The sequence below is a fragment of the Sprattus sprattus genome, assembly GCF_963457725.1.
Source record: "Sprattus sprattus genome assembly, chromosome: 1".
Taxonomy (NCBI): Eukaryota; Metazoa; Chordata; class Actinopteri; order Clupeiformes; family Clupeidae; genus Sprattus; species Sprattus sprattus.
Window position 1 is genome coordinate 67983546 of NC_137920.1, and position 26047 is coordinate 68009592.

Below are 26047 nucleotides of genomic sequence, written 5' to 3' on the forward strand. Positions count from 1 at the left end.
CTCCTATATATTAACTAAAATAAAACACATTGGATTTGCATATGCTGAGTTTAGCGTTAAAGATACAACTGAAGACGTACGTTATAATCATATTTCTGAGCATGTTTGTTGGTATTCTCAGAGTCCTTTTAGAAATTATCTGATTCTCTCCAGCATACTTGGTGCGTGTCACTTGGAAAACCATCCGTGTTGCTATTTTCCTGTTTGTATTTCACATTTCCGTTGTTACGTTTTATGCACTCCGTCACTACTATTCACCATTTTCCTCTTCTGTTTTTTCCGAGTGCATTCCATCTTCCACGGCTAACCTCGCAGCTGCAGTCAAAGGAGGCAAAAGCATCCTCTGTCAAACTGCTGTGACCAGTATAGGTTACGCTACTCGAGATTTTCAACCAACGTCTCAACAAAGCATGTAAGAATGTTGTCTTGTTGTGTGGTGCGCTTAATCGAATGTATTATGAAAGGCCTTGGTCAAGGTAGTTGACTAGCCAAATGGCTAACTTTAGTCAGTCATAATGCTAGCTTGGGATAGCTGATATTCATAGCAAACCTAGCCAGTCGGCTACGATCGGATACGATACACCATCAGCTGTTGAAGGGTCACACCCAAACCTGGTTTCGATGGTCATGATGAATGTTGTCCTTTCAGATTTACACATTTTAATATCTCAACTACAGTTGTATCAATGGAAATATTTCCATTAACGTTAACTAGATGGTATCATTTGCTATGCCAACTTACTACATCAGTTAGCGATATCATGATACTCGGGGCAGCCTAGCCAGACGAATGCTAAATCAGGCTAACTGTATAAGCTAGATGATGTTAGCTCTTCTGAGGTCAATTCGTGTTTATGTCAACAAGCGATGTAGCAAAGACCTCTAGACAAAGATGGATAGAGTTGACAGAAGGATCTGCCATCAGGTTCATGCTCCCTTGATAAGTTAAATCGGTATAATATTTGATTTATATGTGGCAAAGCTTCTATTCTAGGGGTATGAATGTGGATAACATCTGGATGACAGTATGACAGTTTTCATCTTGATCAACGATGTCTTTCGGACGTCGTTTCAAGTTAACTAACTTAGTTCAGCTATAAGTATTTTATAATTAAAGGAGAAGTAAGCATTTACTTTTTTCAGCAAAAAACACTGACAGGTCCTTATTGATTATGATCAAGAGTCAGTGAAAACACCAGCCCTTGTTTGATGCAGGTGAAAGCCCTGATTTCATAGTCTATTTCCATGTGCATCTCTATGTCTTTAGTATGGTAGGTATAATGAAGGATGTTGCAATTCATTTGGTCAATCCATTCAAATCATTTGTGTGTGTTTTTTATATACAGATTTGAAGAACCACCAAGATGACTGATTCAAAGTATTTTACAACTAACAAAAAAGGTGAGCGCAAAAACTAACTATCTTCTAACTTTTTGTTGTGTTTGTCTTGACACATTTCAAACATACTGTATGTATGTTATTGTATTTTTGTGTTTCAGGTGAAATCTTTGAATTGAAGGCAGAACTGAACAATGAGAAGAAGGAGAAGAGGAAAGAGGCTGTGAAGAAGGTTATTGCGGCAATGACTGTAGGAAAAGATGTCAGGTATGAAGGTTTATTGCCCTCCAGCAGTCAGATGTTCATTAAGATATTATTACATATCTGTATATCAGTAATAGAGTGTCATTTATCCACATTTCTTTTTTGCCATTACCTCACAAACGAATTGGAGCCATGTCGCAATAGCTGCTATACAAGAGTCACTCATGCGCATATTTTCATTTGCATGGTTCTGTAAAGGAATTTGGACAGTACAACATTTTATGATGCCCAGAGAATTAAGCATCTGATTTATCAAAATGGTTTTATTAATGTTTTTTGTCCACTTAATGAATCACTGCTGTTCCTTTATGTGTTAAACCGTAATTTTTACTCCACATTCATTGCTCCAACTGAAGTTATGGTCACCTGGACTCATAGCTATTTGCATCCTTCTGTTTGTCAGCTCTCTTTTCCCAGATGTGGTGAACTGCATGCAGACTGATAACCTGGAGTTGAAAAAGCTTGTGTACCTGTACCTGATGAACTATGCCAAGAGTCAGCCAGATATGGCCATCATGGCTGTCAACAGCTTTGTGAAGGCAAGACCTCTTTATATCTTTCATTTACGTCCTATTAAGGTGTTGTCATTTCTGATGCCTCTTTTAGAACGTCTGACAGTTAATGGCAGTAGCAAACCTTGGCTGTTGCCATGTCTGTATTCTTAACTTGCATGTAAGAATATTTAGTGCTTACAGTGAATATATGATGATGAAAGGCCTGTGGTGCACAAGTCCTTAAAGCACTTGAAGTGGACCCCCCCCCTTCCGCATACATAAATAGTTTTCAATGCTAGGACTGTGAGGACCCCAACCCTCTGATCCGGGCTCTAGCCGTGCGCACCATGGGTTGCATCCGCGTGGACAAGATCACCGAGTACCTGTGCGAGCCCCTCAGGAAGTGTCTGAAGGACGAGGACCCGTACGTGAGGAAGACTGCTGCCGTGTGCGTGGCCAAGCTCCACGACATCAACGCACAGATGGTGGAGGACCAGGGCTTCCTGGACTCCCTGAGGGATCTCATCGCTGATTCCAACCCCATGGTAAACGTGCTGTGCCGTCTCAGTTTCTCTCTGGACGTTTTTTTTTTCTGCACCTTTGATCACTTGAGTGTACTGACAGGGGCTCATTTTATTATGATGCGCAATGCTGGGTTATCTTTTAGAGCATTACAGTTTTTTTGTTTTCTTTTTTAAATCATCACTTAAAAATGGCCCAGGGCTCTTTTATAAGAAGCCATGTTCTCTTACACTCTTTCTCCCTCCCCCCTCTCTCTCATGTTCTCATCCTCTCTGTCCCTGTCTCTGTGTACACACACACACACACACACACACACACACACACACACACACACACACACTCACCATCTGCTCAGGTGGTGGCTAATGCCGTGGCTGCTCTGTCGGAGATCAGCGAGTCCCACCCCAACAGCAACCTGCTGGACCTGAACCCTCAGAACATCAACAAGCTGCTCACCGCTCTGAACGAGTGCACCGAGTGGGGCCAGATCTTCATCCTGGACTGCCTGTCCAACTACAACCCAAAGGATGAGCGGGAGGCCCAGAGGTGAGTGGGCAACAACACGCTCCATGACTCACCACCAGAGGGCAGATTGACACTGTGCTCGTCAAAAAAGGAAAGGAGAGGCTTGTCTCCTTTGATAATGTAGGTATGCAATTAGATGAGAGCCAGCTATGCAATTAGGTGAGACTGTTTTGCACAAATTGAATGCTGTTTATGTTTTTTGTATTTATTATTTATTGTCCTGTCACAAATGAGGCAATTTTAAATAAAAGAGATCGGAATAGCAGTCTTGCAGAGACATTGTAGAACATCATAGAACATGGCAGAATATTGAAAGCACTACTCCACCATAGTGTGCCACACTCAAACTCTTCCCCGCTCTCCTTCCTCAGCATCTGTGAGCGTGTCACCCCACGGCTCTCTCATGCCAACTCGGCCGTGGTGCTGTCTGCCGTCAAGGTGCTCATGAAGTTCCTGGAGCTCCTGCCCAAGGACTCGGACTACTACAACACCCTCCTGAAGAAGCTGTCCCCACCGCTGGTCACTCTCCTCTCAGGGGAGCCAGAGGTGCAGTATGTGGCCCTCAGGAACATCAACCTCATCGTGCAGAAGAGGTCAGTTAAACAACCTCATGGGACATAATCAATCAATATGAATGTTCAGTGGGTGATAAAGTGTGCTTGAATGATAGTAGTATGGAATTTTCCATCATTCCCTGAAGTATATTGCACTATGTAGGTTATGAAAGTCATTCTCATTTTAGCATTTTAGACTGATGTGAGCCAGTGTCTTACCGCTCATATAGTGTTGTCCTTGTCATGTCTTTTACTTTATTTTAGACCTTATACAAGAGGAGAGCTTACAGACTAGAAACTAGGTATTAAACTGCTCCACTTTTAACCACACTCCCTCTCAATATCCAGGCCCGAGATCTTGAAGCAGGAAATCAAGGTGTTCTTTGTCAAATACAACGATCCCATCTATGTCAAGCTGGAGAAGTTGGATATCATGATTCGACTGGCCTCCCAGGCCAACATTGCCCAGGTACTGGAAGAAACTATTAAAAACAGAAACCCATATTCCCTGCAGTGTTCTATCAGTTACTGGACATGACTGCTCTTTAAAAACATGGGTGTTGTGTGCATTCTCTGTCTCTAGTCTCTTGCATTATTCTGGCAGTTTAGCTTGTCTAATCAGTTTCTTGTAGTTATTAGGGATCATATGAGTCGTGAAATGGTTAAACACAGTTGTCGCTAATGCTGAAGACATGCTCAGACAGGCCTTGGGTTCCAAGGGCAGAATGTCCTCCATAGTAACTTGGACACAATGTCTGGTCAGGCACTTAACCATCCCTGCCCATCTCTCTTTGTTTAGATCCTATAGAGACAGTAGGCCAGGAGTGCCCCCTTAGCAAACACTCAATCTGTTGTAACTCACCCATGTGCTTCTTGTCCCACCCACCCACCCTCAGGTCCTGGCTGAGCTGAAGGAGTACGCCACTGAGGTGGACGTGGACTTTGTCCGCAAGGCTGTGAGGGCCATCGGGCGCTGTGCCATCAAAGTGGAGGTGAGACACGTGGTCATCATCTGTCCATTCTTCACAGTGCTCTATTTTCCACAGTCACATCCCTCAGTGTGCTTGTCCTCGGCAGATGGTGCAGTAGTGCAGAATTACAACTGTGCGCAAATGGACAGATCAGTTAAAGGATAAAAGCATTGGCAATTACTCATGTTTATAATCGCTAGATGAAATTGTCGGGTACATTTCTCTCCCTGTTTCGTCTCCTGTCCTAATTCCTGTGTCTGGCCGTAGCAATCCGCTGAGCGATGTGTGAGCACCCTTCTGGACCTCATTCAGACCAAAGTCAACTACGTCGTCCAGGAGGCCATTGTTGTCATCAGGGACATCTTCCGCAAGTATCCCAACAAGTCAGTAACCATTTTCCCAGATTTAATCTGTAGTCATATTTATTGCTAAATATTGACAATTTAATTTTGAACTAAGAATTATTTTCGCATTTCAGCAGATCACTGACCATTATGGCATCTTGTTTTGCAGGTATGAGAGCATTATTGCCACTCTTTGCGAGAACCTCGACTCCCTGGACGAGCCGGACGCCCGCGCCGCCATGATCTGGATTGTGGGCGAGTACGCTGAGAGGATCGACAACGCAGACGAGCTCCTGGAGAGCTTCCTGGAGGGTTTCCATGACGAGAGCACACAGGTCAGTGATGGTGCATTCAAGACGATGAGAGAGCACACAGATCAGTCATGCTGTGTTCAAGATGATGAGAGCATACAGATCAGTCATGCTGTGTTCAAGATGATGAGAATATACAGATCAGTCATGCTGCTTTTAAGGTAAATTCGGAAAACCTTCAAAGCAACATCTGTCATCTAACAGCCAGTCCTGTTCATATCAATCAAGTTAGATTAGACTAGTAGGCTAATATCAATTATTGTAAATGTTTTTTAAAAAAACTGTAACTCTGACATATTCAGTAATACATTAAGAATGCAATACAATACACATACAATAGTAAATTACTTGTTAAAAGTAACTTGTTAGTGCATTTGTAATATTACTATTACGACAGAGGACGCCATGATTGTAGCTGTTGAGACATCAAATGAGGTAAACCGGATCAGTACATTTCCGCAAAAATCAGACCCGACCATATGTTTGAATCATTTTGTCCGAGTCAGAGCTTGTATTTTCCCAACGTCTGGCGTGTCATGAACACAGCATCAGCGCCACCTCAACAGTTACTTTCCTTCTCCTGAGTGTTGAAGGGAACAGTGTTTCCCCCAGTGGCTGTTGTTTAGACCGTAGCTCCTGCTAAAGCACCTTGACACGAGGCTAAGTGGTAACGGCACAGCGCTAAGGGAAGTTGAACGGTTAGGGTGGAATGGCTCACGAGGCTAAGTGGTAACGGCACAGCGCTAAGGGAAGTTGAGCGGTTAGGGTTGAATGGCTCACGCGTGGATGTGCTGCTGCTCCTCAGGTGCAGCTGACTCTCCTGACAGCCATCGTGAAGCTGTTCCTGAAGAAGCCCTCAGAGACCCAGGAGCTGGTGCAGCAGGTGCTCAGCTTGGCCACTCAGGTACAGGATCAAAAATACCCACTTACTGTCCGCATTAGTGGAGTTCATTATCTTATGTGTGTCAACGTGTAGATTCAATAATAATAAGTAATTACATGTATGTAATGAATGTATTATGCACATCAGTAATTCGGCAGATGCATGTATCAACTTACTGTACAGGGCCTGAGTTCTAGCTGTTGTTATATGTTTTTGACTGTCCTGCAGGACTCCGACAACCCTGACCTGCGTGACCGTGGTTACATCTACTGGCGCCTGCTCTCCACGGACCCGGTGACGGCCAAAGAGGTGGTCCTGTCCGAGAAGCCCCTCATTTCCGAGGAGACTGACCTGATCGAGCCCACCCTGCTGGACGAGCTTATCTGCCACATCGGCTCCCTGGCCTCCGTCTACCACAAGCCCCCCAACGCCTTCGTGGAGGGCAGCCACGGCATCCACCGCAAACACCTGCCCATCCAGCACGGCAGGTAAGGCTCTCCTCCCGGGTTGTGTAATTTAAAATGTCTTTGTTTCTTTTTCTTTCTTTTCTTTCTCTCCTTAGGTGAATACTATCACTGGTATTGAAAAGCCAAACAATATTTTTTAGCGAAAAATATAAGACATTTTGCCTCTAACCAACACTCCCCCGGGTGTTTGAACCTCATGTCCACCTCATGCAAACTGTGCCGACACCATAGTTTGACGTTATTTTGGTGGTTGTGGTGCCTTCCCCTGCAGCATCACGACCAAGACTGATTATAGATTCAAAGAATACTTTATAGCAGGAGATGGCAGACATCTTTAAATGTAGCATCTGTAGTGTCTCCCAGGTACCGGCTGCCAAGAAGTTACAGAAGCCCATGTTGGCAAAATGCAAATCAGCCCACACCATTGTTTCATGACGATGTTGTTGTTGTTGTTGTTCTTGTTTTTGTGCTCGTGGTACTCATTTACCCATGTGCCCCCCCCCTGCAGCATCGACACCGGGGAGAGCCCTGTGAGTGCAGGCCCTGCCGAACCCTCCAACCAGCCCATCAACCAGGTCATCCCCTCACAAGGCGACCTCCTGGGTGACCTGCTCAACCTGGACCTGGGGCCCCCGGTCAACGTGCCCCAGGTGTCCTCCATGCAGATGGGGGCGGTGGACCTGCTCGGCGGAGGACTGGACAGCCTGGTGAGTGACCCTCGAGGCGGATACCTCATTGCCCTGTAAGCCTCGTCGTACAGTCAGTCAAAGTCCATGGAGACAAGCGCTTATTTAAATGAGGATGCTAGAGGGGGGGTGGGCTGGGAGTCGGGCTGCCTGGAGTGCTGCATCTTTGCTGCAGTGATGCTTTCCTTTGAGGAGGACTTTATTGCGAGATTTATCCAAACAGAAGGGCAGAATATCAGATTTATCCTTTCACTGTTCTGTTATTGCTCATTTTGGTTCTGTGTTTCTCCTGAGGGTAAACTTTAAACCTTACAATATTGGAGAGCATGCCCCATCAATTTTGAAAGATGGCACTTGCAATGTTACTACTATATTAGGTGGTTTGTTTTGTTTGTGCTTTTGGCCATGAAAAAGCAGTTTCTCTGAGGTTGCCATGGGCAGCCACTTAAATGTATTCTTACTGACATTTGAAGGAGAAATCTATGTGCATCTCTGCAGTCTGGAAGAAGCCAAAACCAAACGTGAACAGTTCAAGGGGCTGTGACTGTTCTACAGATGATATCAGGTTGTGTAATCATTGACTTGACTGTCTTCCAGACAAATAGAGATTAGATTTAAGGGAACGAAGTTGGATTTATACTGTTAGTTAAATAGCCTTTCCCACCCTGAGTGAGCTGAAATACCAGAAGGTTCCATTAGATGTCAGTATTCAAAAGTATGCACTCCGTATGAATGGGATCAGAATCCAACTACTGTTCAAGGAGAAACTAGATTGCGTTGTTATTTGTATTTGTATATTTAATGTTAGTGTAGTTGGCATCATTTGTTTGTTTTTCTTAAAGTCATTTTTTTAATCAAAATGGTAACTCTAAAACATTGTACAGTGATGGAAATGCGGAAACTAATACTGCTACCTTGAACCACATCTATCTTGTTAACGTTTATTGAACTAACCACATATTGCTGAAATAAACTTCTAGCATTTCCCGTGGTCAGATTTTATGTCTTGACCCTGCTGGTGTAAGAAGAGGAGAATTGGACGCCAAAGCTTTAACCAGTCCTTAAGTCCTCAATGTGTACTTTTGGGGGAACTTCAAATTAGATTGTTTTCCTCAAAACAAGGTTAGCGTTGCTCCTGACTTGCAGGTCTACATAAATCACCCCCCCTCCACACAAACACACACACACGCCCCTCAGGCAATCTTCCCTCTGGCTTAGTGTAGGTCATTGCCAATATGTAGAGGAATGTTATCTTTTGGATTAAACATGGGCATATTATTTTTTGCCATACCCTAGTGCTTTTGTTGTTGTGATTTAAGGGGCGCTTGTCCCCTTACCCAGGCCATTCAGCTTGCTATCAGCAGCTTTGCAGAGTCCCTGTTACTGTCTGCCACAGCCTAGAGGCTCTCTCACGGTGTGAACCAGCCTTCCCTCACCAGGGGCATAGCATGTGCGCACACACACACACACACACACACACACACACACACACTCACAAACAGATTTGGAAGTGCACTTGTGGGAGACTGTTTCAGAGTTATCTCAATTTCAGACGTGGGCCTTTAACAGCTGTTCTTCAACAACTGGTCTTAGATCCACTGCGGGTCGATGGAGCACTTGAAAGCAGAGCCACAGAGTGGCATTCAGGGCCTTTGTTGACATGGTGTTAACACAAGAGCTGTTGTTCTAATCATATCGCCTACCAATTGTTACTGTCTTAAACATGTGTTGGCTGGCTGGCACAGTTCCAGGTTCATGGCCTAGCTGTTGCCTAGGTGATATGCATAAGCACGCCACTGAAATCATTCAGAGAGTTGAGTTGCTAGAGGTAATTATATGAGTTGAGAAAGCTGTAGTGTGTGGAAGGCAAACACATCTCTGTGAAAGCCAATTTGCAGGAAATCTGCATATTTGAGGTGCTGTTTTTAACAGTAATTGTATACTCTTAAGAGGTTTATATTGAAATATTTCGTCTTGACCTTGCTAACCCGATGACGACTCTCTTCCTGTGGAAACGCCTCCATAATTGGTCTCGATTGGTATTCACGGAAAGGGAGGTGGGCAAAATTTTGACCATCTGCTGAATTGCCATAATTCGATAGGGCTGAAAAATGTTGGATTGTGCATTATGTTTTATATATATATATTTTTTTTTAAATGTTGTGTAAGTAAGCTTTGGACTGAAGCCTCTACCAAATACCCCAGCTATACGATACTGTACACTGGGAATGGATTGCCGCACTCTCCCGGAGTAGACACTTGAGGTGATAGGTGGGGAGTGAGTGTGCAGTCAGTGACGCGGTGGGGAGTTTTGGGAGTGTGCCGCCGGTGGTGTTCTTGTCAGGCAAGGTCAGACGGTGATGCATTAGGCGGGGCAGTCAGTTGAGTCAGCGGTCTCTGCCTGCTTTAAACAGCCATCTTCTCCAGACAGAAAACAGCCAGTGACATGCCCGCAGCTGTTGGTGCTGGATAAATTCAGTCCGTTGTCTGTCGCTGTTTCATTAGAAGCCTTATGTGACATTAAGCACAGTTTAAGAGCCTGTGATGTATAGATTCAACTATGTTTCCTATTTGTTTTAATAAGTTGGTATGCGTTGTTCTTTAGTTGGTATGCTATGTCATTTTTCTTTTAGTTTGAAATATCTCTGTGAAGGAATGCACAGCTCAGTCTTCATAGCCCCTAATTGCCTCATATGTAGGTTACCAGTTAGTAAGGTCACAGTTACAGTAATAACACCACTGAATGGAAATGAATGGGGGAGGGGGGGGGGGATGTCACAGACTCTGGTCACATTTGCCTTTCTCCTGGTCTGGACCCCATGTCATCTCTGTGCCTGTTTGGGGAGGCTTGTTAGACAGCGACACAGACCTTGAAGCCAGGAGGCTTGGTTCTCTGCCAAGCTTGACGCAGAGGTCGGCCTGCAGAGGCAAGAACAGCACTTTCATCTCGTCCTCATCTTGCGTCTTCAAGCGCTTGTTTAGTTGTGTGGTACACGGTCAATTATCCGGTCCCCACAAACGTAAAAAAAAAAAAAAAAAAAGAGAGAGAGAGAGAGAGAGAGAGAAAGAAAGAGAGAGAAATGTTCAGTTCAGGTGAGTTTTACAAGAGTGGGGCGCAATGACGACAAGACTGAAGACTGGGACACAGTGAAAAGACGCTGTGTTAGCTCATCAGTAAACAACAGGTTCTTCTAACCAAACACTCCGTTAAATATTTCATGCACTGCGTGGTTGTTGAAACATCCTCCTGAGCCATACCAGAGCTGAACAGTGAATCACTTTCCTATTTAACTTCCACAGCTCACTGCCCTTGAGGCCCTCAGCTCTAGTGAAGGAGGTTTAGAGGAAACTATTGAAATATTGAACTTTTTATTAGCTCTCTCTTTGTTTAGGCTGGCGATAATGTTTCTGTCTTAACTAACCATGAAGGGTGGTTGGGATTTGGAGGGCTATTTTTATTCCGGGCTGCCTGGGTGCCTTTGTGCAGGTCGTCTCAGTTGGCTTTCTGGTGCTGTAGGCTTCTACAGTTCCACGACAGCCAGTCAGAGACAAGATCAAAAGCCCCGGTGAGATTTTGACACCATGGATGAGCTGACAGTGACACTGAGCTGTTTTGGCTGATTTGGCTCGTACTGTTTATAGTGTTGTGTTTGCAGTCAGTGTGAAGAATTCACAGTTTACAGAGTGAAGAGATGGCCTATGAGGTATGAATCACAAGTGCGATTTAGTTTTCAGCCCGTAATACACAATGTGCTGCCACATGATCATCACCTCGACGGAAATATGGACACAACATTTTCAAAAGGGTTTGTCCTGACTATGACTGGGACGTCCAAGTGTTGCCCAGTTATGTTTGATGAAATGAGAGCAATGATCTGCTGGGGGCCTAGGACACCCAATGTGTCCTTCCCTCATTTTGCCTCTTTGTCTCTCCCCCTCTGCCTCACTTCCTTTCTATGACTCTCTTCTTTCTTTCTTACCCTCCATCACTCAACGCTCTCTTTTCTCTCTATCTCTCTCTTTCTTTCTCTCTCTCTCTCTCTTTCTCTTTCTCTTTCTCTCTCTTTCTCTCTCTCTCTCTCTCTGCGATACTGTGTTTGCTGTATGTGTGTAAAGGTCTGGATATGGGGTTTTTTCTTCTCTTTTGTAGCTCGGGGGAGACCTGGGCGGCGGTGTTGGGGGAAGTCCTGCAGTAAGTGAGCCATTGGTGTCTGCCTGCCCGCCTGCCCGCCTGCCTGCCTGCCTGCCTGTCTGTCTGCCTACATGCCTGCCTGTCTGTCTGTCTATGTGTCTGTCTGTCTGCACACTGCATGCTCTAAAAGGCTACACGCGCATGGTCACAGAGCCACCTTAGCATTGCTTTCAACTTAGTGTCTATCACTCTGTGTGTGTGTGTGTGTGTGTGTGTGTGTGTGTGTTTGTGTGTGTGTGTGTGTGTGTGTGTGTGTGTGTGTGTGTGTGTGTGTCACGCTCCAATAATCTGCTCATACTCTCTTGCTATAGGGTAGTGACCGCTATTATTACCATTACTTCTGCCTGGTTTTGAAATGAACCTGTTGGGAGGGGATTGGGTGTTGGATTGGCTGCAGCATGAGTTCTGTGCGGTCATTGTCTGTTTTCTCTTTCTCTAATCATAAATGCATGAGCCACCACTTCCTGGTGACACTCCTGCTTGATGATGTTGACACAGTCTGATGAAACCCTGTGATCCAGAACCTCAGCATGGTGCCAGCGGCCTTATAAGGCGCTTTTCCACTGGAACTCACGTTTTAGGGGGGTGCCACCTTTAGGCCATTTTCAGGGGCGAAATAAGTGCCTACTCCGGGGTAGGTACTACTGTATGACCCTGGAACTGCTGGGTGGTGATTGCGGTGTTGGTTAATGCGTATTGGTTTAACGCTACGTGAATGGAAGACCATTTTTAAGAACATCAAGATTTACCAGATGTTACGCAATAAATACTGCAAAATAAATGACAGCTTACATTCCGTTATAGTCACAGTACATACCTAGCTGAAATATAGGCTTTTTAGGCTAATTAGTCATAATTACTGGTAATTACTGGTAAAGTAATTACAGCTGCCATGAAGCCATTTAATCGAGTGTCAGCAACTTTATACCCAAATTCAACAGTCGACTCAACCTTAAAGTAATCCTAACGTTATCTAGAAACACTATTGGTGCTGCCACTGGAGAAATATAGGCTCATCATAAGTTTGTCGAACTCGGAACTTGACGTTGCAATCAAAGATAAAAATATAAGGCACTTAGGTCCGCAGTTCCTGCACCGCAATAGCAACAAAACGGGCCGATTAAGGTTGCGTTCCCGTAAACGTTTGGCACCTGGGAAATGCCCTGAGTTCTTGCAGTGGAAATGCGCCTATAGGGACTCCTAGCCTACACTCTCACTCTCCTCTTGTGTGTGTGTGTGTGTGTGTGTGTGTGTGTGTGTGTGTGTGTGTGTGTGTGTGTGTGTGTGTGTGCGTGACACAGGTGGGCCAGAACTTCATCCCCTCGTCCGTGCCGAACACGTTCGCCCCGTCACCCACCCCGGCGCCCATAAGCAGTGGGCTGAATGACCTGTTTGAGATCTCGACCAGCATGGCCACCACAGCGGGCGGACACGTGGCCCCCAAAGCTGTAAGTAACCGCTCAGCCAGGCGTGGCGGCGCCCTGCAGACCGAAAATCACACGCCTCTCACCTCACCACTCAATCCAGAGTTGCACCTGCTGCCCCCACATGAGCACAGAAACCTGACCCACCAATGTCCATCGACAGTGCCTGAATTTACACAGCCATGCTTTTATAACACACAAACAGTTCATGTGTTACGTATGACATAGTTAGGGTGGCTTTCTTGTGTATAAACCACATTCTTTCTTAGTGTGAACTGATGATCAAGGCTGTCTTTTCTAAAAGGGAGCGCACGTTGTCAGCCCTTTTCAGAGCTACTGAATGAGCCGAGTGCCCTACAGGGCTCATCCGTATGAACGGTGTGTGGACAGAGATGTGTATAAACTCCAGTCTAGTTCCAAATGGAAAAATTAGGCTATTCATTTGTTCCCATGTCAAATCACCCTTCTACTCATCATGTCCATGTTTGTATTCAGGCAGAGTTAGACCAGTTCAATAATGGTGCTGTTGCTGTATTCACAAGTCTTCACAGTCCCGGTTGGTTTTCAGTCATATTCGACCCGTTAATGGCCTTCCATTGAGTGCTGTCCGTGAGCATAAAATGTGTAACAATTTTCAATTTGCCTCATAGAAAAATGGCTGTTTTGGTGTCTCTTCTGATTCATTGAGCCTCCCGCTGTGTTGATGCAGTCTCATTCTGAGCGTGTGCGGGCGTGCCGCAGCACACCGCGGCGGGGAATTAAGCCGTCGACAGCACCATTAATAACTGTTCCACTGGTCTCCCCCAGTCCCCTGTAGAAAATGGGTCACGGGAATCTGCTGAGTGTCGGAACTTTTAGCTCATGTCAGGAGCCCTACGTTGCCATTGTGAGGACAGCCGTTTATTTCAGCTCCTATCTTTGGCCTGTAACGGTGGTGTCAAACCTCTCAGCATGACGAATCCGTTTGTAGTACATTATACCTGTTATCAGCCCTAGTCTATTTTTAACAGGCAGCAGCGTGTTTAAAAATGTCTCCTTGGTCTACTTTTGGGTGCAGCGCTGTTATTATTTATCGTGGCTGAATGGAGCTCATGGCCGTGTAGAGGATTCCACTGGATTTTTGTTGTGCCTGTGTGTGTGTGTGTGTGTGTGTGTGTGTGTGTGTGTGTGTGTGTGTGTGTGTGTGTGTGTGTGTGTGTGTGTGTGTGTGTGTGCGTGCTATCCAGTTATGAGCGCACTGATATGTGTTGCAGGTTTGGCTCCCGGCAGTGAAAGCCAAGGGACTGGAGATTTCCGGCACATTCTCCCGCCGGCAGGGGCACATGTACATGGACATGTCGTTCACCAACAAAGCCCTACAGCACATGACTGACTTTGCCGTCCAGTTTAACAAAAACAGGTGAGCCAAGTTCCTCAAGCCAAGACTGGCTGCCTTAATAAGTAGGTTGTTCTTTTTCATGTCATGACTTGTTTTTATTGTCCTTGTTTGGCCATTGATGGGACAAGGTGGGTAATATATTCTGATGGCCAATTAAAAAGTAATTTGTGTGATAACACTTTGTGTGTGTGTGTGTGTTTTAGTTTTGGCGTCATCCCCACCACGCCTCTGCCCATCCACACTCCCCTGATGCCCAGCCAGAGTATTGAAGTCTCTCTGCCCCTCAACACCATCGGTCCCGTCATGAAGATGGAACCTCTCAACAACCTGCAGGTACGGCCTCAGCGAGATTAGCACACGCCAGTGCAATTCATCCGCACAAATTAGCCCTTTGCATAGTTGTACAGTCCTTCAGGAACTTCCTTGTTCTGACTGGTCTGGCCGGTCGGATACAGTGCCAGTTCTCAACCTGAGCTGATGGGTGCCAGGTGGGCTGGCAGAATGTGGTCCGGCTGGGATGGGGGAGAGGAGGCCTTGTCCACGGGCTCCCCCTGAGGCTGCATCTAGTGGTCAGTTTCGGTGACAAAGTCACAGGCACCCCATAATGATCCATCCCATAATGATCCATCATGTGCTTACCTTCTACCCTCCTATTTACCTTAAGTCTCTCTCTCTCTCGCTCTCGCTCTCTCTCGCTCTATCTCTCTCTCTCTCTCTCTCTCTCTCTCTCTCTCTCTCTCTCTCTCTGTCCCTCCTTCTCTCCCTGTGCGTGAGCGGGGACAGGTGTAGGCCTGGCATCTGGCTGTCCTACAGTAAACAGCTCCAGCCGTGTGTGTTTATGAGTCCTGAGCTCACGCAGAGAACACATCGTCCTACAGCACAGGAGCCGTCAGTGCAGAACGCCCTCCATGTCTGAGTGCCTCGCCACAATACGCCGCCTTTATTGGCAGATGCTTATTGTGCAAACAGGAATAACGCGCTAGTCAATGCAGACTTGGCACTAAACACTTGACAAATGACGGCTATTTATTATATAAGGTACGGCTAAGTCAAAGGCTGGTGGTGAAGCCTTTTTTTTTTTTTTTCTGCATTTCCACTTATGTTCCCCACTTATCTCTCAATACTCATTAAGCCAGCATAGCTCTCAGCCAAGCCGAACAATGGGAGTATTAAAGGGATCATTAGTTTGAATCTCAATGCAGAGAAGGGACTAATTAGGATAAAACGAAAGGTTTTAGTTGAAGGCCTGACAGTTTGAGATATTGCTATTCAGAGCTTTCTGTAATTAACAGCTCTGGGAGTGTGTTTTTTTTCTCATTGAAAGCATTTGGATGAGTTTAAGAATGCTGGATGCTGAGGTGCTATAGTAAACACACCTATTAACACCCCAGTTATTAAAAAGGTGACAAACAGTTATGAACCTTAATGGATAGCAAAAAAATCTTTAATCAATCAATTTTACATATTTCAGTAGCAGTGGGTGTCTAGATTAGAAATGGTAATTTGTTTGGATTTCAACTGAAACGTGTATTCGGTTTTATCCCAGTGCCCAGACCAACACGCAAAATTACACAAGGTTTTGTCTATTAACACCCTTTCGTGATTTACCTGTGATACGTGTGGTGTAAGGAGATTAGCCAAAAATGAGCAAAACATTACCGATATGATCAAGTATGATCTCTATCAGAATCCGTAATCTCTCGTGAACATCTCCTAACTTGGTCGTCAGCTGTCATCCGTATGATAAACCTCAATTTAAAGAGGGAGAGAGGTACGGGTGTTGGTTGAAAACTATATGACCCTCACAAGTTCTCGTCGTGAAATCGAATTCGCTCAGTTTGTTCCATGACAGTTTATACACACAGAAATAAATGGCTGTCTAGTACACTTTATTCCGCTGTACAACTGTAATGTTTTGCACACATACAATTTAAATACCCCTTTTGGGCAGGACACTGTTGTTTAAAATCCGTTATCCTGGATGACACCAAAATCAATATTAAGTAACGTGTACCCGCGTGAGGTGTTAATAGGTCGGTTTTATGATAGATTGGCAGGAACACATTGAATGGAAGAAGTCGTGATGGGATAAAAGCAGTTGTTTTTAGTGGTGGCATGTCTGCTTTGTCTCGCAGTATATTTGTTCAAGAAGATATACAATTTAAAATAAATTATGTTGTTATCAAAACATAAAACAGACCTAAATGAAAGGTGTTACTCTGAAAGCATGATTAAAGAGAATGTCCTGATTCTGATGTATATGTTTTCAGCGCCTGAAATGCTAATGCAAATTCAATTTAAAGAAATGTATTCAGCAGGGGAAAAAAATTCAATCTTCAATCATGCCTTCAGATTTGCTTTATCATTGTTTTCCTGGAGGTATGTTTATTTTGTAGGCGTGGAGTTGAAGCGTGTCGCGTGTCGCTGGCCCTTTACCATGCAGGTCTCATCCCCACTGAGGCCGTAGAGGCACGGGTGACATGTCTCCTCCTGTCAGGGCCTTTGCTGCCTTTTGTTCAAAGCGGCCGGAGCCCCCTGGCTGCCTCTCTCTCCGACACGTCTGCCGGAGCTCGCTGGCTCTCAGGACGGGGATTGATGGAGAAGCAGACAGCGACTGCATCAGTAATGCCCCCCCACCCCACCCTCAGAATGTCAAAGGGTCCAGACCAGCTACGACCTGCTCATGCTTTTAGTCTTTTTTTTATTCATTCTTTCCCTCCCCATAGTGAAATGGTTTTCAAAGCATATGCTGCGAGGACCTGTGTTGCTGTTTGGAGTGTATAGGGGTGTAATGTCTCAGTGTTTAGTTGTTTTGGTTGAGTTTTTTGAGGTTGAGTTATTTTCACTGGGTTTGTAACGGTCTGGTACAAATTTATTTTGTATTCATTTTTGGTGTGTTAGCTAGAGTACTCTGTATGCTGTAGAGAGATATTGATCTGTGGATCCCTGTCTTTTGTGATAGGTGGCTGTGAAGAACAGCATTGATGTCTTTTACTTCAGCGGCCTCATCCCCCTCAACGTTTTCTTTGTGGAGGACGGCAAGATGGGTATGATAATGTCCCCCAGCTTTCATCGCATGGCATGAGTCCCTGTCTTCCTTTCATGTATGTCTTTGTTCCTCTCTTTGTATCTCATGGTGTTGAAATGGCTTTGTTTCTGGTCCTCCGCAGAGAGGCAGGTGTTCCTTGCCACATGGAAAGACATCCCCAATGAGAATGAGCTGCAGTACCAAATCAAAGAATGCCACTTAACTGCAGGTAAGCCTCACGGTCATGACCATTGTTCTGTTTTATGTGAGAGGGAAATTGCCGGTATTATCTGTTGCAGTGTCATGCAAACTAGCGTTGTCACGCTTTCAATACAATACCAAGTCATGAATTTTGATGCTTTTTAATACCATACCTAGAACACTTTTTTATGAGACTAATAATATACAGTACATCATGATGTAGAAACAGATTAGGCTGTCATGCCATATCGTTCGCTAATGTTGCAAAACAAAAATAATAATTCTGATGCTGCCTTTACACAGTTTGTATGAAACATTAAATAGGCAATGGTCAAATAAAATTACATTTTGGGACTTTGGGATTAGAGATGCACATTAATTCATCTCTGTTGTGGGTACAGGGATGTTGTGATGACTTGTTTCCATGTTTGGGACATAAGCTGACACGGTTATTTGCATACGTCATGAGCCCCTTTCACCTTTCACAAAATCCGGTAAAAACACTGAATAGATAACAAACTTTGATCTCTACTCCGTCTTCCATAATGGTAACGGGTGTTTATTCCCACCTGACTGTTTAACACAGAGGTTTGCGCTCTGCAGTATTCCATCAGTTTAGCTTGCAATTTCTCAAAGTCTCATTTGCTGTGCCCTTCTGTAATATGTAGTGTTTTGTCAGTTTGCATGTGTTTTTTTAAGTTGCTGTGCTCTCAGGGCCACCGTACTTCTTGCTTACTGTGGCTCTTATCACAAACTCAGTCAGGGTTGTTTCCCCACATCACGTAATGTCTGCGTATTCAGCATTGTGCTTAAAGAGACAGATTCCTGCCAGATCCAAACAGCCATTCGCATAATAAAAGTATTGATTTAAAAAACAAAGCAAAACTCTACTGCCACAGTACTTTTTCCAGTCAGTGTAGCGTGTAACACTAATGATAACACAGAAGAAGTCATCCATCATATAGGCTCCCTGCGGCAGCTGCAGTGGTGTAAGGTTTCCCTCTCTGCGCACTGCAGAGCACTCCAGCGCTCTGATCCATTTAGATGAGCGCTCTAAACTAGGCACTACATACTCAAGAGGGAGGTAGCCATAGCACCGGGGGAATCAAAGCCGCTCTTTTCCTCACTGGATCAAATAGCTTCTCTCGGCCCTGGGTTTTTGTGTGGGCTTGCTGGTCCTCTCAAGGCTACTGCAGACATTGTTAAGATGCCTGCAAGAATGGAAGGAAGGGAGTTCACTGTAGAGGAACCAGATTTGGGGTCAGGGGTCAGGGCATTTGGAATCAGACCATGTTGTAATGCTCTTACGCAGTGCTTTTCCCTGAGAGTTTGGAAACAATATTACGTTTCAAACACACATTCAGTATATGCATTGAATGTTTTCCTGTTTCTTGATTTTCTTCCTCGACACTCTCAGACACAGGCGCGCATGCGCACACACAAACACACACACACGCATAATATTGATTTTTCCTATGACTTACTTGGTTACCAGGGTCGTTATTATGTTTGCTTTTTGGGGGAGTTTGTAAAGGCTTGATTTCAACGGCTTACTGGCTCCTGTTTCTGTTGGTGTGGCTGTTGGTTTATTTGTATACAGTGCGTCTCTCAAGAGATGTGCCTTGGCCAGGAACTAAGGAGTCATTTCTGATATGAGTTATTGTTTTTTTATTAAAAAGATGGGGGCGGAAAACTCTGTGCTGTCCTCTGTGTACTGTTCCATCATGGCAGACATTTGCGTGTCTCTGAGATAATCCCTTTGTCTCCAGTTTGGTCCAGAAACAATCAGGGAAACAATCAATATGTATGCAGAAGGAGGAGATAACAGACCCAGAGGATTCAGACTGGCTTGCTGTAAGTGCAGCCAGGTCTTTTCTGCATGAACTCAAAACTTTTTGAGGCCTTTTTTTCCCAGTTTTTTTCAAAGAATTATTCATTCTTTGACTCCAGCCCACTCTCTTCCCCTTTGCCGGTGTAGAAGTGATGGAGAGTCTGCTCTGCGGTAAGAGTATTGCGTGATTCGGTGCGCTTGTGCGCCCCAGATTGCTGTGTGCCGTGTGCTCAGTGCCTAGGGCTGGGCTCGTATCGAGCTGACTGCGCCAAGATAAAGACTCCATTGCGAGTGCTCCAGAGGAGGCGCCCGCCAAACTCCCTCGCTGTCCAGTCATGCGTGGCGAAGGGGGCAGATTTAGATGACTGCTGTCGCCGTGGGTTTTTCCGCAGCCGCCGACCCACATCCGCAGTGTTCCCACCCCCACCCCCACCCACCCATTTCCTGTCATCTGTGTGGCCATCCTGTGTGTTTGACTGTCTTGTTTTCTTCATGCTTTCTTTATGTTTTCTTCCTGCTTTTCACACGCATCCAGCCCCATTGTTTTCTCTTTCCCCTGTTGCTCTGTGAGGATTGCATTAAGATGTCACAGCAACAGGTTGCCGCAAAGGACTGTGGTACTGCCTCTCACACCTCAGGACGGGAGCAGTTTGGTCAGCGGGTGTGGAGCTGTAGATCTGGCTAGTTCTGTGCTGCGTTAGATAGGTAGCAGGCTGTGAATAAGTAGAAATACCAGCCCATAGTTACCACATTATCTCAGCCAATATTTCCTCAGAATCCCTCGACAGTTACCATAGCTCATCTGCTGAAAAGCCTCTTTCCTGTATTTTATCCTTCAGTTGTGATTTTTGTGTTAAGAGTTTCAACATGATTAAGGATTTCAACTGCCCCTTAATGACATCTATGCTGCAATCCATTGTCAAAGGCTTTATCCATTATCCATTTTAGTTGAAATCTACACCAATGGTAGCAGACAATATTTACCATTCATGAAAGGTGGCCTGAAAATGTGATTTTTCTGCTATCCGTGCTCCCCTTCAGATGCTGTTACAGGGAAACTGCAGAACAATAACATCTTCACCATTGCCAAGAGGAACGTGGAGGGCCAAGACATGCTCTACCAGTCTCTCAAACTCACCAATGGCATCTGGATCCTGGCTGAGCTCCGCATCCAGCCTGGCAACCCCAACTACACAGTGAGTGTCATCATCACCTCTCCTCTTTTGCCTGGTGAAGCAGACCGGAAGGGGTCTTATATAGGGGCTCCATTTACTCACATAATAGCAAATTAGCGGCAGTTATAAAATGTTCAGGCAATTGCTTTAAACAGTTGTGCTATGGAAGTACCGCTATCTGGTCAAAACAAATGGCAAGCGTCTCTAGCAGCTCGCTTCACTCGATGACACAAAGATTTGACATAACAGCTGAACACAGGGAGAAACCTAGCCAGGGTTAATTGGTAAAAAAAGGGTGAACATTAGTTTGTGTTCTGTTTTATGATTCATCGTTCTAAAAATCTAAAATGCTTTGGGGGAAACATTTCAAAAAAATAATTATGAATAGTTGAAGAGCTCTCTTGTTTGGAATTCAGTCTCTCTTTCTCTCTTTCTCATTTGCTCTCTCCTGTGGAAGGTCCTTTGAACATCAGTCATTTCAGTCAGGAACAAACTGAATTGAATGTGCCTCTCACATTCACTAATTAAAACACAGTACTTAGAGGAACCTCACCTCTGCCACTGCCACTGCCGATAAATGACATTTGACAATTCATTATGTTTTAATTAAGGTGCTGTTCTTGACATGCCTATTTAACAACAAGTCAGTCTCTGGAGGATTTCACAATTTTTCATAGGATTTTTGCGATCAAAATTAGATTTTTTCAAATTGGGATTTTTGTGATCAAAATGAGATTTTTAAAACAAGATTTTGCAATGGTAATCTGCATCTTTGTACAAGGTGAATGGTGGAATAAACACCTTTTGCAATTTCACAACTGAATACAAAGCAATCGCATAATGTGCAATTAGTTCAGTTAACTTTCAATGAGAGTACAGTTATAAATCCTATTCTATAGAATTATAGAAGTGGAATGAAGTTGCTCAAATACAGCTTCAGAGTGTTTGTAGTTCTGGGGCTTTTATTGGAATAATTACAAAAGCTGCACACTCTCGCACAGCTCTTTTTGAAGAAATTACTTACATTGGGAGGCCGGACTTCAAGGTTGTACTCATTGTGTGACACTTGAATGGCAAAATGACATAAGAGTCACACTAGAAGAGACTTGCCTCACGACAGAGACCTTCATTATGCTCGGTTGCCTTTGCCAGGGAGTCTATGTGCCGTGGTCCTGCAAGACCTCCGTTTGGTGTTTTTGGCCTTCAAAAATGAAAAAGATCCTCAAGACCTTTTTGAGGACGCAACCTATCTCTGCCTTGCAACTAAGGATCACATTTTTGGTAGGAAGCAACCTATCTCTCTTTTGAAGCTGAGGATCAAAACATATGCTTCCAGGCCTCTGGTCCTCTCTCAAGCGGGCCATGAGTAATCTAAATGAGCCGCTGTGGTTGGTATGACAGAGACCTTTAAGCAGAGCCCAAGCGCCACTCTGGGCTGTCAGGTGCGTCTTCTCCGTAAGCCGCATACAGCTCTGTCCTGCTGGCTCAACGAGCTCATCTCTGCAGTTATGCGGCGAGGTGACCTCAGATTTGCATTGAGTTTGACCCCTCCCCTGTCTCTCCAGCCTCCCTCCGTCCCCAGGCTCTTTAAACCCCCACCGTCAGCCATCTTCAACCCAAGGACAGCACTGCTGTAATTATGTCAGTGAATCACCACAAAATCATTATTATGCAGTGAGGCAGTGTGGCACTGGGAACTCAGTTTTCTTTGTCTTTCTCTCTCTCCCTCTCTCTCTATCCACCTGTCTATCTCTCTCTCTCTATCTGTCTATCTCTCTCTCCCTTCTCTCTCCATCTGTCTATCTCTCTCTCTCTCCCTCTCTCTCCATCTGTCTATCTCTCTCCCTCTCTCTCTCTCTATCTGTCTATCTCTTTCTCTCCCTCTCTCTCTCCCCCCTCTCTCCATCTGTCTATCTCTCTCTCTATCTCTATCTGTCTATCTCTCTCGCTCCCCCCTCTCTCTCCATCTGTCTCTCTCTCTCTCTCTATCTGTCTACCCCTCTCTCTCCCCCTCTCTCTCCATCTGTCTATCTCTCTCTCTCCCTCTCTCTCTCTCCCTCTCTCTCTCTCTCTCTCCCTCCCTCTCTCTCTCGGTCACTTTTGAGCTTTACCATTGGTTTAGCATCGGTTCCCTTCAAGGCGCAGGTCGGCGCAAGCGAGGTGTGAGGGTGGCGCTGGGATTGACTACATCTATTAGTCTTCGGAATAGTCTGGCCCCCTCCAGGTTGCTCCACAGGCACCTGCTCCCGGCACTGCTCCCAGTCTTGATTACCAGAGGTGCCCCCGGGCGGCCTCTTGATTTGGCTGACCTAAATTTCCCTCTGGATTAATAAAGTATCTATCTATCTATCTTCATTATTTATTATTTGGCTCGTCTGACCGTGCAATTAGATTTACTTTCAATTGATCTTTATTGGGAATTGACCTCACCCTGTTTGCGATTGTAATGGTCAATGGCGTTGGCAAATTATCTGAGAAGCAACAGGCCAGTTGCACAGCACCCAGCACCCACATTTTTCGCCAATATTGCAGTGGGATTGCTCAGTGATATATTTGAAATTGAATACTTGCGGAATAACTCTAGTTATAACTCTAGTTTTTGCCAGAGACTAGATAAACGGTTTGTATCCTCTCTGGTTTGTCATGAATATTTGGCCCACTAAAGTAGAATACTTTCTCAAAAGGTCAGTTGGGAATGCAGAGAAGGTGCTTAAAATAGACGTTTCAAAAGTTGCTATTTAAGCCAGTGAAATTTGAACTGCATCACGTTCTTAAGACCTGAAAGTGTCTGTTTGACCATTGCGTGACTGTTAAGAATGCTTCTAGTGTTGATGGCTAGAGGTGGAGTGAGAGGAGAGGAGACAGGGGGATTGGTTCCTGAACGAAAACCAGCCCAAGCTCCCTGCTGGTTGTGAACGAGTGAACGGATGGTGTCAGCTCTTCAAAATTGTTTTTTAGCAGGGAGTGAAAAAGAACACTGTCTCTCTTTTTTTATGAGGGTAAAGCAATCTCCTTTGCCCTTGTCAATTTTAAAATTGAATTGAGAGCAAATGTTAAAATTTCATTCATGTCATACTTTTCTCCGCCTTTGTCTCCCTCTCTCTCTCTCTCTCTCTCACTCTCCCTCTGTCTATCTCTCAGCTTTCCTTGAAGTGCCGGGCTCCTGAGGTCTCCCAGTATGTGTACCAGATGTACGACTCCATCCTGAAGAACTAAAGCTGTCCGCCTCTCCCCTCCACAATCCTTATATGGTGGATCAGACCGCAGCTGTCAGTTTCCCTTCTGCGTTGTATTACATGTTACGTTTCGGAAGCTAAGACATTCACCGCCCCCATCCAGGCCATGCATTCTAATGTTGGTCGCTGAAACATGGTTGGTAGATAAGGAATTTCCCCCCCCACACACACATTCCCACACACAACAAAAAGAGTACTGCATGCTTCCACATCCCTTTACCCTCAGCCATTTAAAAAAAAAAAAAAAAAAACATACTTTATGTTGACGATAGGTTCTGCTCCGGCACTGAATCTACTCTCCGTACTTGACCATTCCAGTGAATAAGAAGGAAGTGTGATGTTGTGTTGTTTCAGGGTTGTTGTTTTTTTCTTTATCTTTGACGCAATGGGGCAGGGTGCCAGGCATAGGTCAAAGGTTTCTTACCTGAGTCAGGAAACAGGCAGAAAAGGGGGGACCCAGAAGAGAAAACAGCAGAAGTCTACGTAGGCCAAATCACTCAAGTCCATACTCCAGCTCTGGTTTTATCCCCATAAACCACAGCACCAACCACTATTTACGGTAGCTATTCCAGTATATCTGCTTGATCCATTAGCCAGGGTGAGCTCTGTTTGCCTGATGCCCTCTCACCCCTCCCCCCTTTGCTAATGGTGTGTTTGCTGCCATTACCTGATTTTGATGGTGTCTTAATGTGGTCCCCCGTGGGGCGGTAACTGTGGTGCAGTATTGACATGCCCGCCGCGTGCAGTAAGCTGTGCATAGTGAAGCCTATTACTCACACACTCCACTAATGAATTATGTTATGATATATGCGTACTTGTAGTGCTTCGTCCCATTTACAATGCAATATTTTTCCATATGCATATGTAGATTAAAAAAAAAAAAAAAGCAGCTGCCTCGGAGAATATAAAACGAGTGTGGTTGTCTCAAAATATTGCCAAGCACCGATAAGTGGTTTTGTGTGTTTTTTGTTTACTCCGAGTCTTAAAATGGTGTATTATGCGATTATCTTGTCAAGCCTGCAGTCTTGTGCTCATGACAGTTGCGAGGCCAGCCCCTTGCTCACGGGCCCTGGCCTCGACGGCTCTCAGCACCGCAAAGTCAGGCACTGTAGATGGTAGATTGGGATCTCCGCAGCACTCCAAGCTCTCTGAGGTTGAATACATTACCATTTATCTCCAAACCTAAAAGACAGCTTAATATCTCAGTCCTGCTTTTTTATTTTCAACACCTGTGATGTGGAGGTCTTTTGGAATTTTAATTATATTAGAATATTATAAAAAATTTAAAGAAAAAAAACTTCACAGAAGTACGTGTAGAATTTAAACAACTACTTAGCAAATCACTTACTATAAATGTGATGGAAAAGGTGTGAAAGGTACCAATAATAATATTTGTGACTGTACTGTTCTTGTTGCCATAAGCTGACGTGCCTGTGAAGCTGCATGGAAGCAGTCTCTCTTGCTCACATTGGAACCCTTCCCTTCGTGCCGTCTTTGCCCGCGATTTATGCGTACAGCTTGATAGTAAGAGACAACATTAATCCTCGCACACACACTTCACGCTCTCTGGTTCTGGTTAGAAACTGTATGTGTGATGCGCTTTTTAAAGTTGAAATAAATCTGATCTAGCAGCCTATCTGGTGGGATAATTACATGCAACCGATCAGCACGGCAGCCCCAGAGTTCCAAGCTTTCTGTTGGTGATAATGGTGTTAGTGTGACAGCTACTTATCGGTCAAGCCACACTCTCGAGTCTTTTAAATATCTCGAGATGAGATGAGACCTTTATTGTTTGTTTTTGAAACTGTACCAAGGTGATAAAGCTTCTTGTCATCACTGATTTGATGCTCTCGCCAGCATTCCTTATTGATTACTGTCACTCTGTGTTGCCAATGTTTTATCATGATTTTTTTGTTTTTCAATAAAACTGTCCTCTCTGTACACTGTGATTTTTCTGTCTATTAATAGTGGCAACCTTGTAGCATGCTGTAAGATTAATTGATAAGGATCAGATTATCTACACTTAAGGCAGATGGTCAAAGCAGTTTGGAAGCTTTCAGCTTAAAAAGTCCACAGAGAATACAGAGTGGTGCCTAGAGACACGAACACAAGGTTGTTTAGGACTGATCGCTTTTAAAAACACACAAACTTAAGCTTGCTCGTAATAGACATATAATTCCTCTTTCATTATTAAAAAGAGAAAAGGAAAAAGGATATTGTATA

At 44.6% G+C, this 26047-nt stretch overlaps 1 protein-coding gene across 1 annotated transcript; it reads left to right on the forward strand.

Moving 5' to 3' along the window:
• Positions 1-306: 306 nt before the first annotated feature.
• Positions 307-25759, forward strand: ap2b1 (adaptor related protein complex 2 subunit beta 1). Its single transcript, XM_080853166.1, has 22 exons — positions 307-412; positions 1347-1401; positions 1500-1605; positions 2006-2141; positions 2396-2641; positions 2974-3164; positions 3515-3736; positions 4046-4166; positions 4594-4689; positions 4936-5051; positions 5182-5347; positions 6129-6227; positions 6435-6694; positions 7182-7380; positions 11510-11551; positions 12853-12999; positions 14229-14374; positions 14557-14686; positions 17316-17400; positions 17524-17610; positions 20455-20609; positions 23730-25759. The coding sequence occupies exons 2-22, from the start codon at positions 1365-1367 to the stop codon at positions 23802-23804; spliced, it is 2862 nt and encodes a 953-aa protein (XP_080709292.1). The 5' UTR covers positions 307-412; positions 1347-1364; the 3' UTR covers positions 23805-25759.
• The last annotated feature ends 288 nt before the right edge of the window (positions 25760-26047 follow it).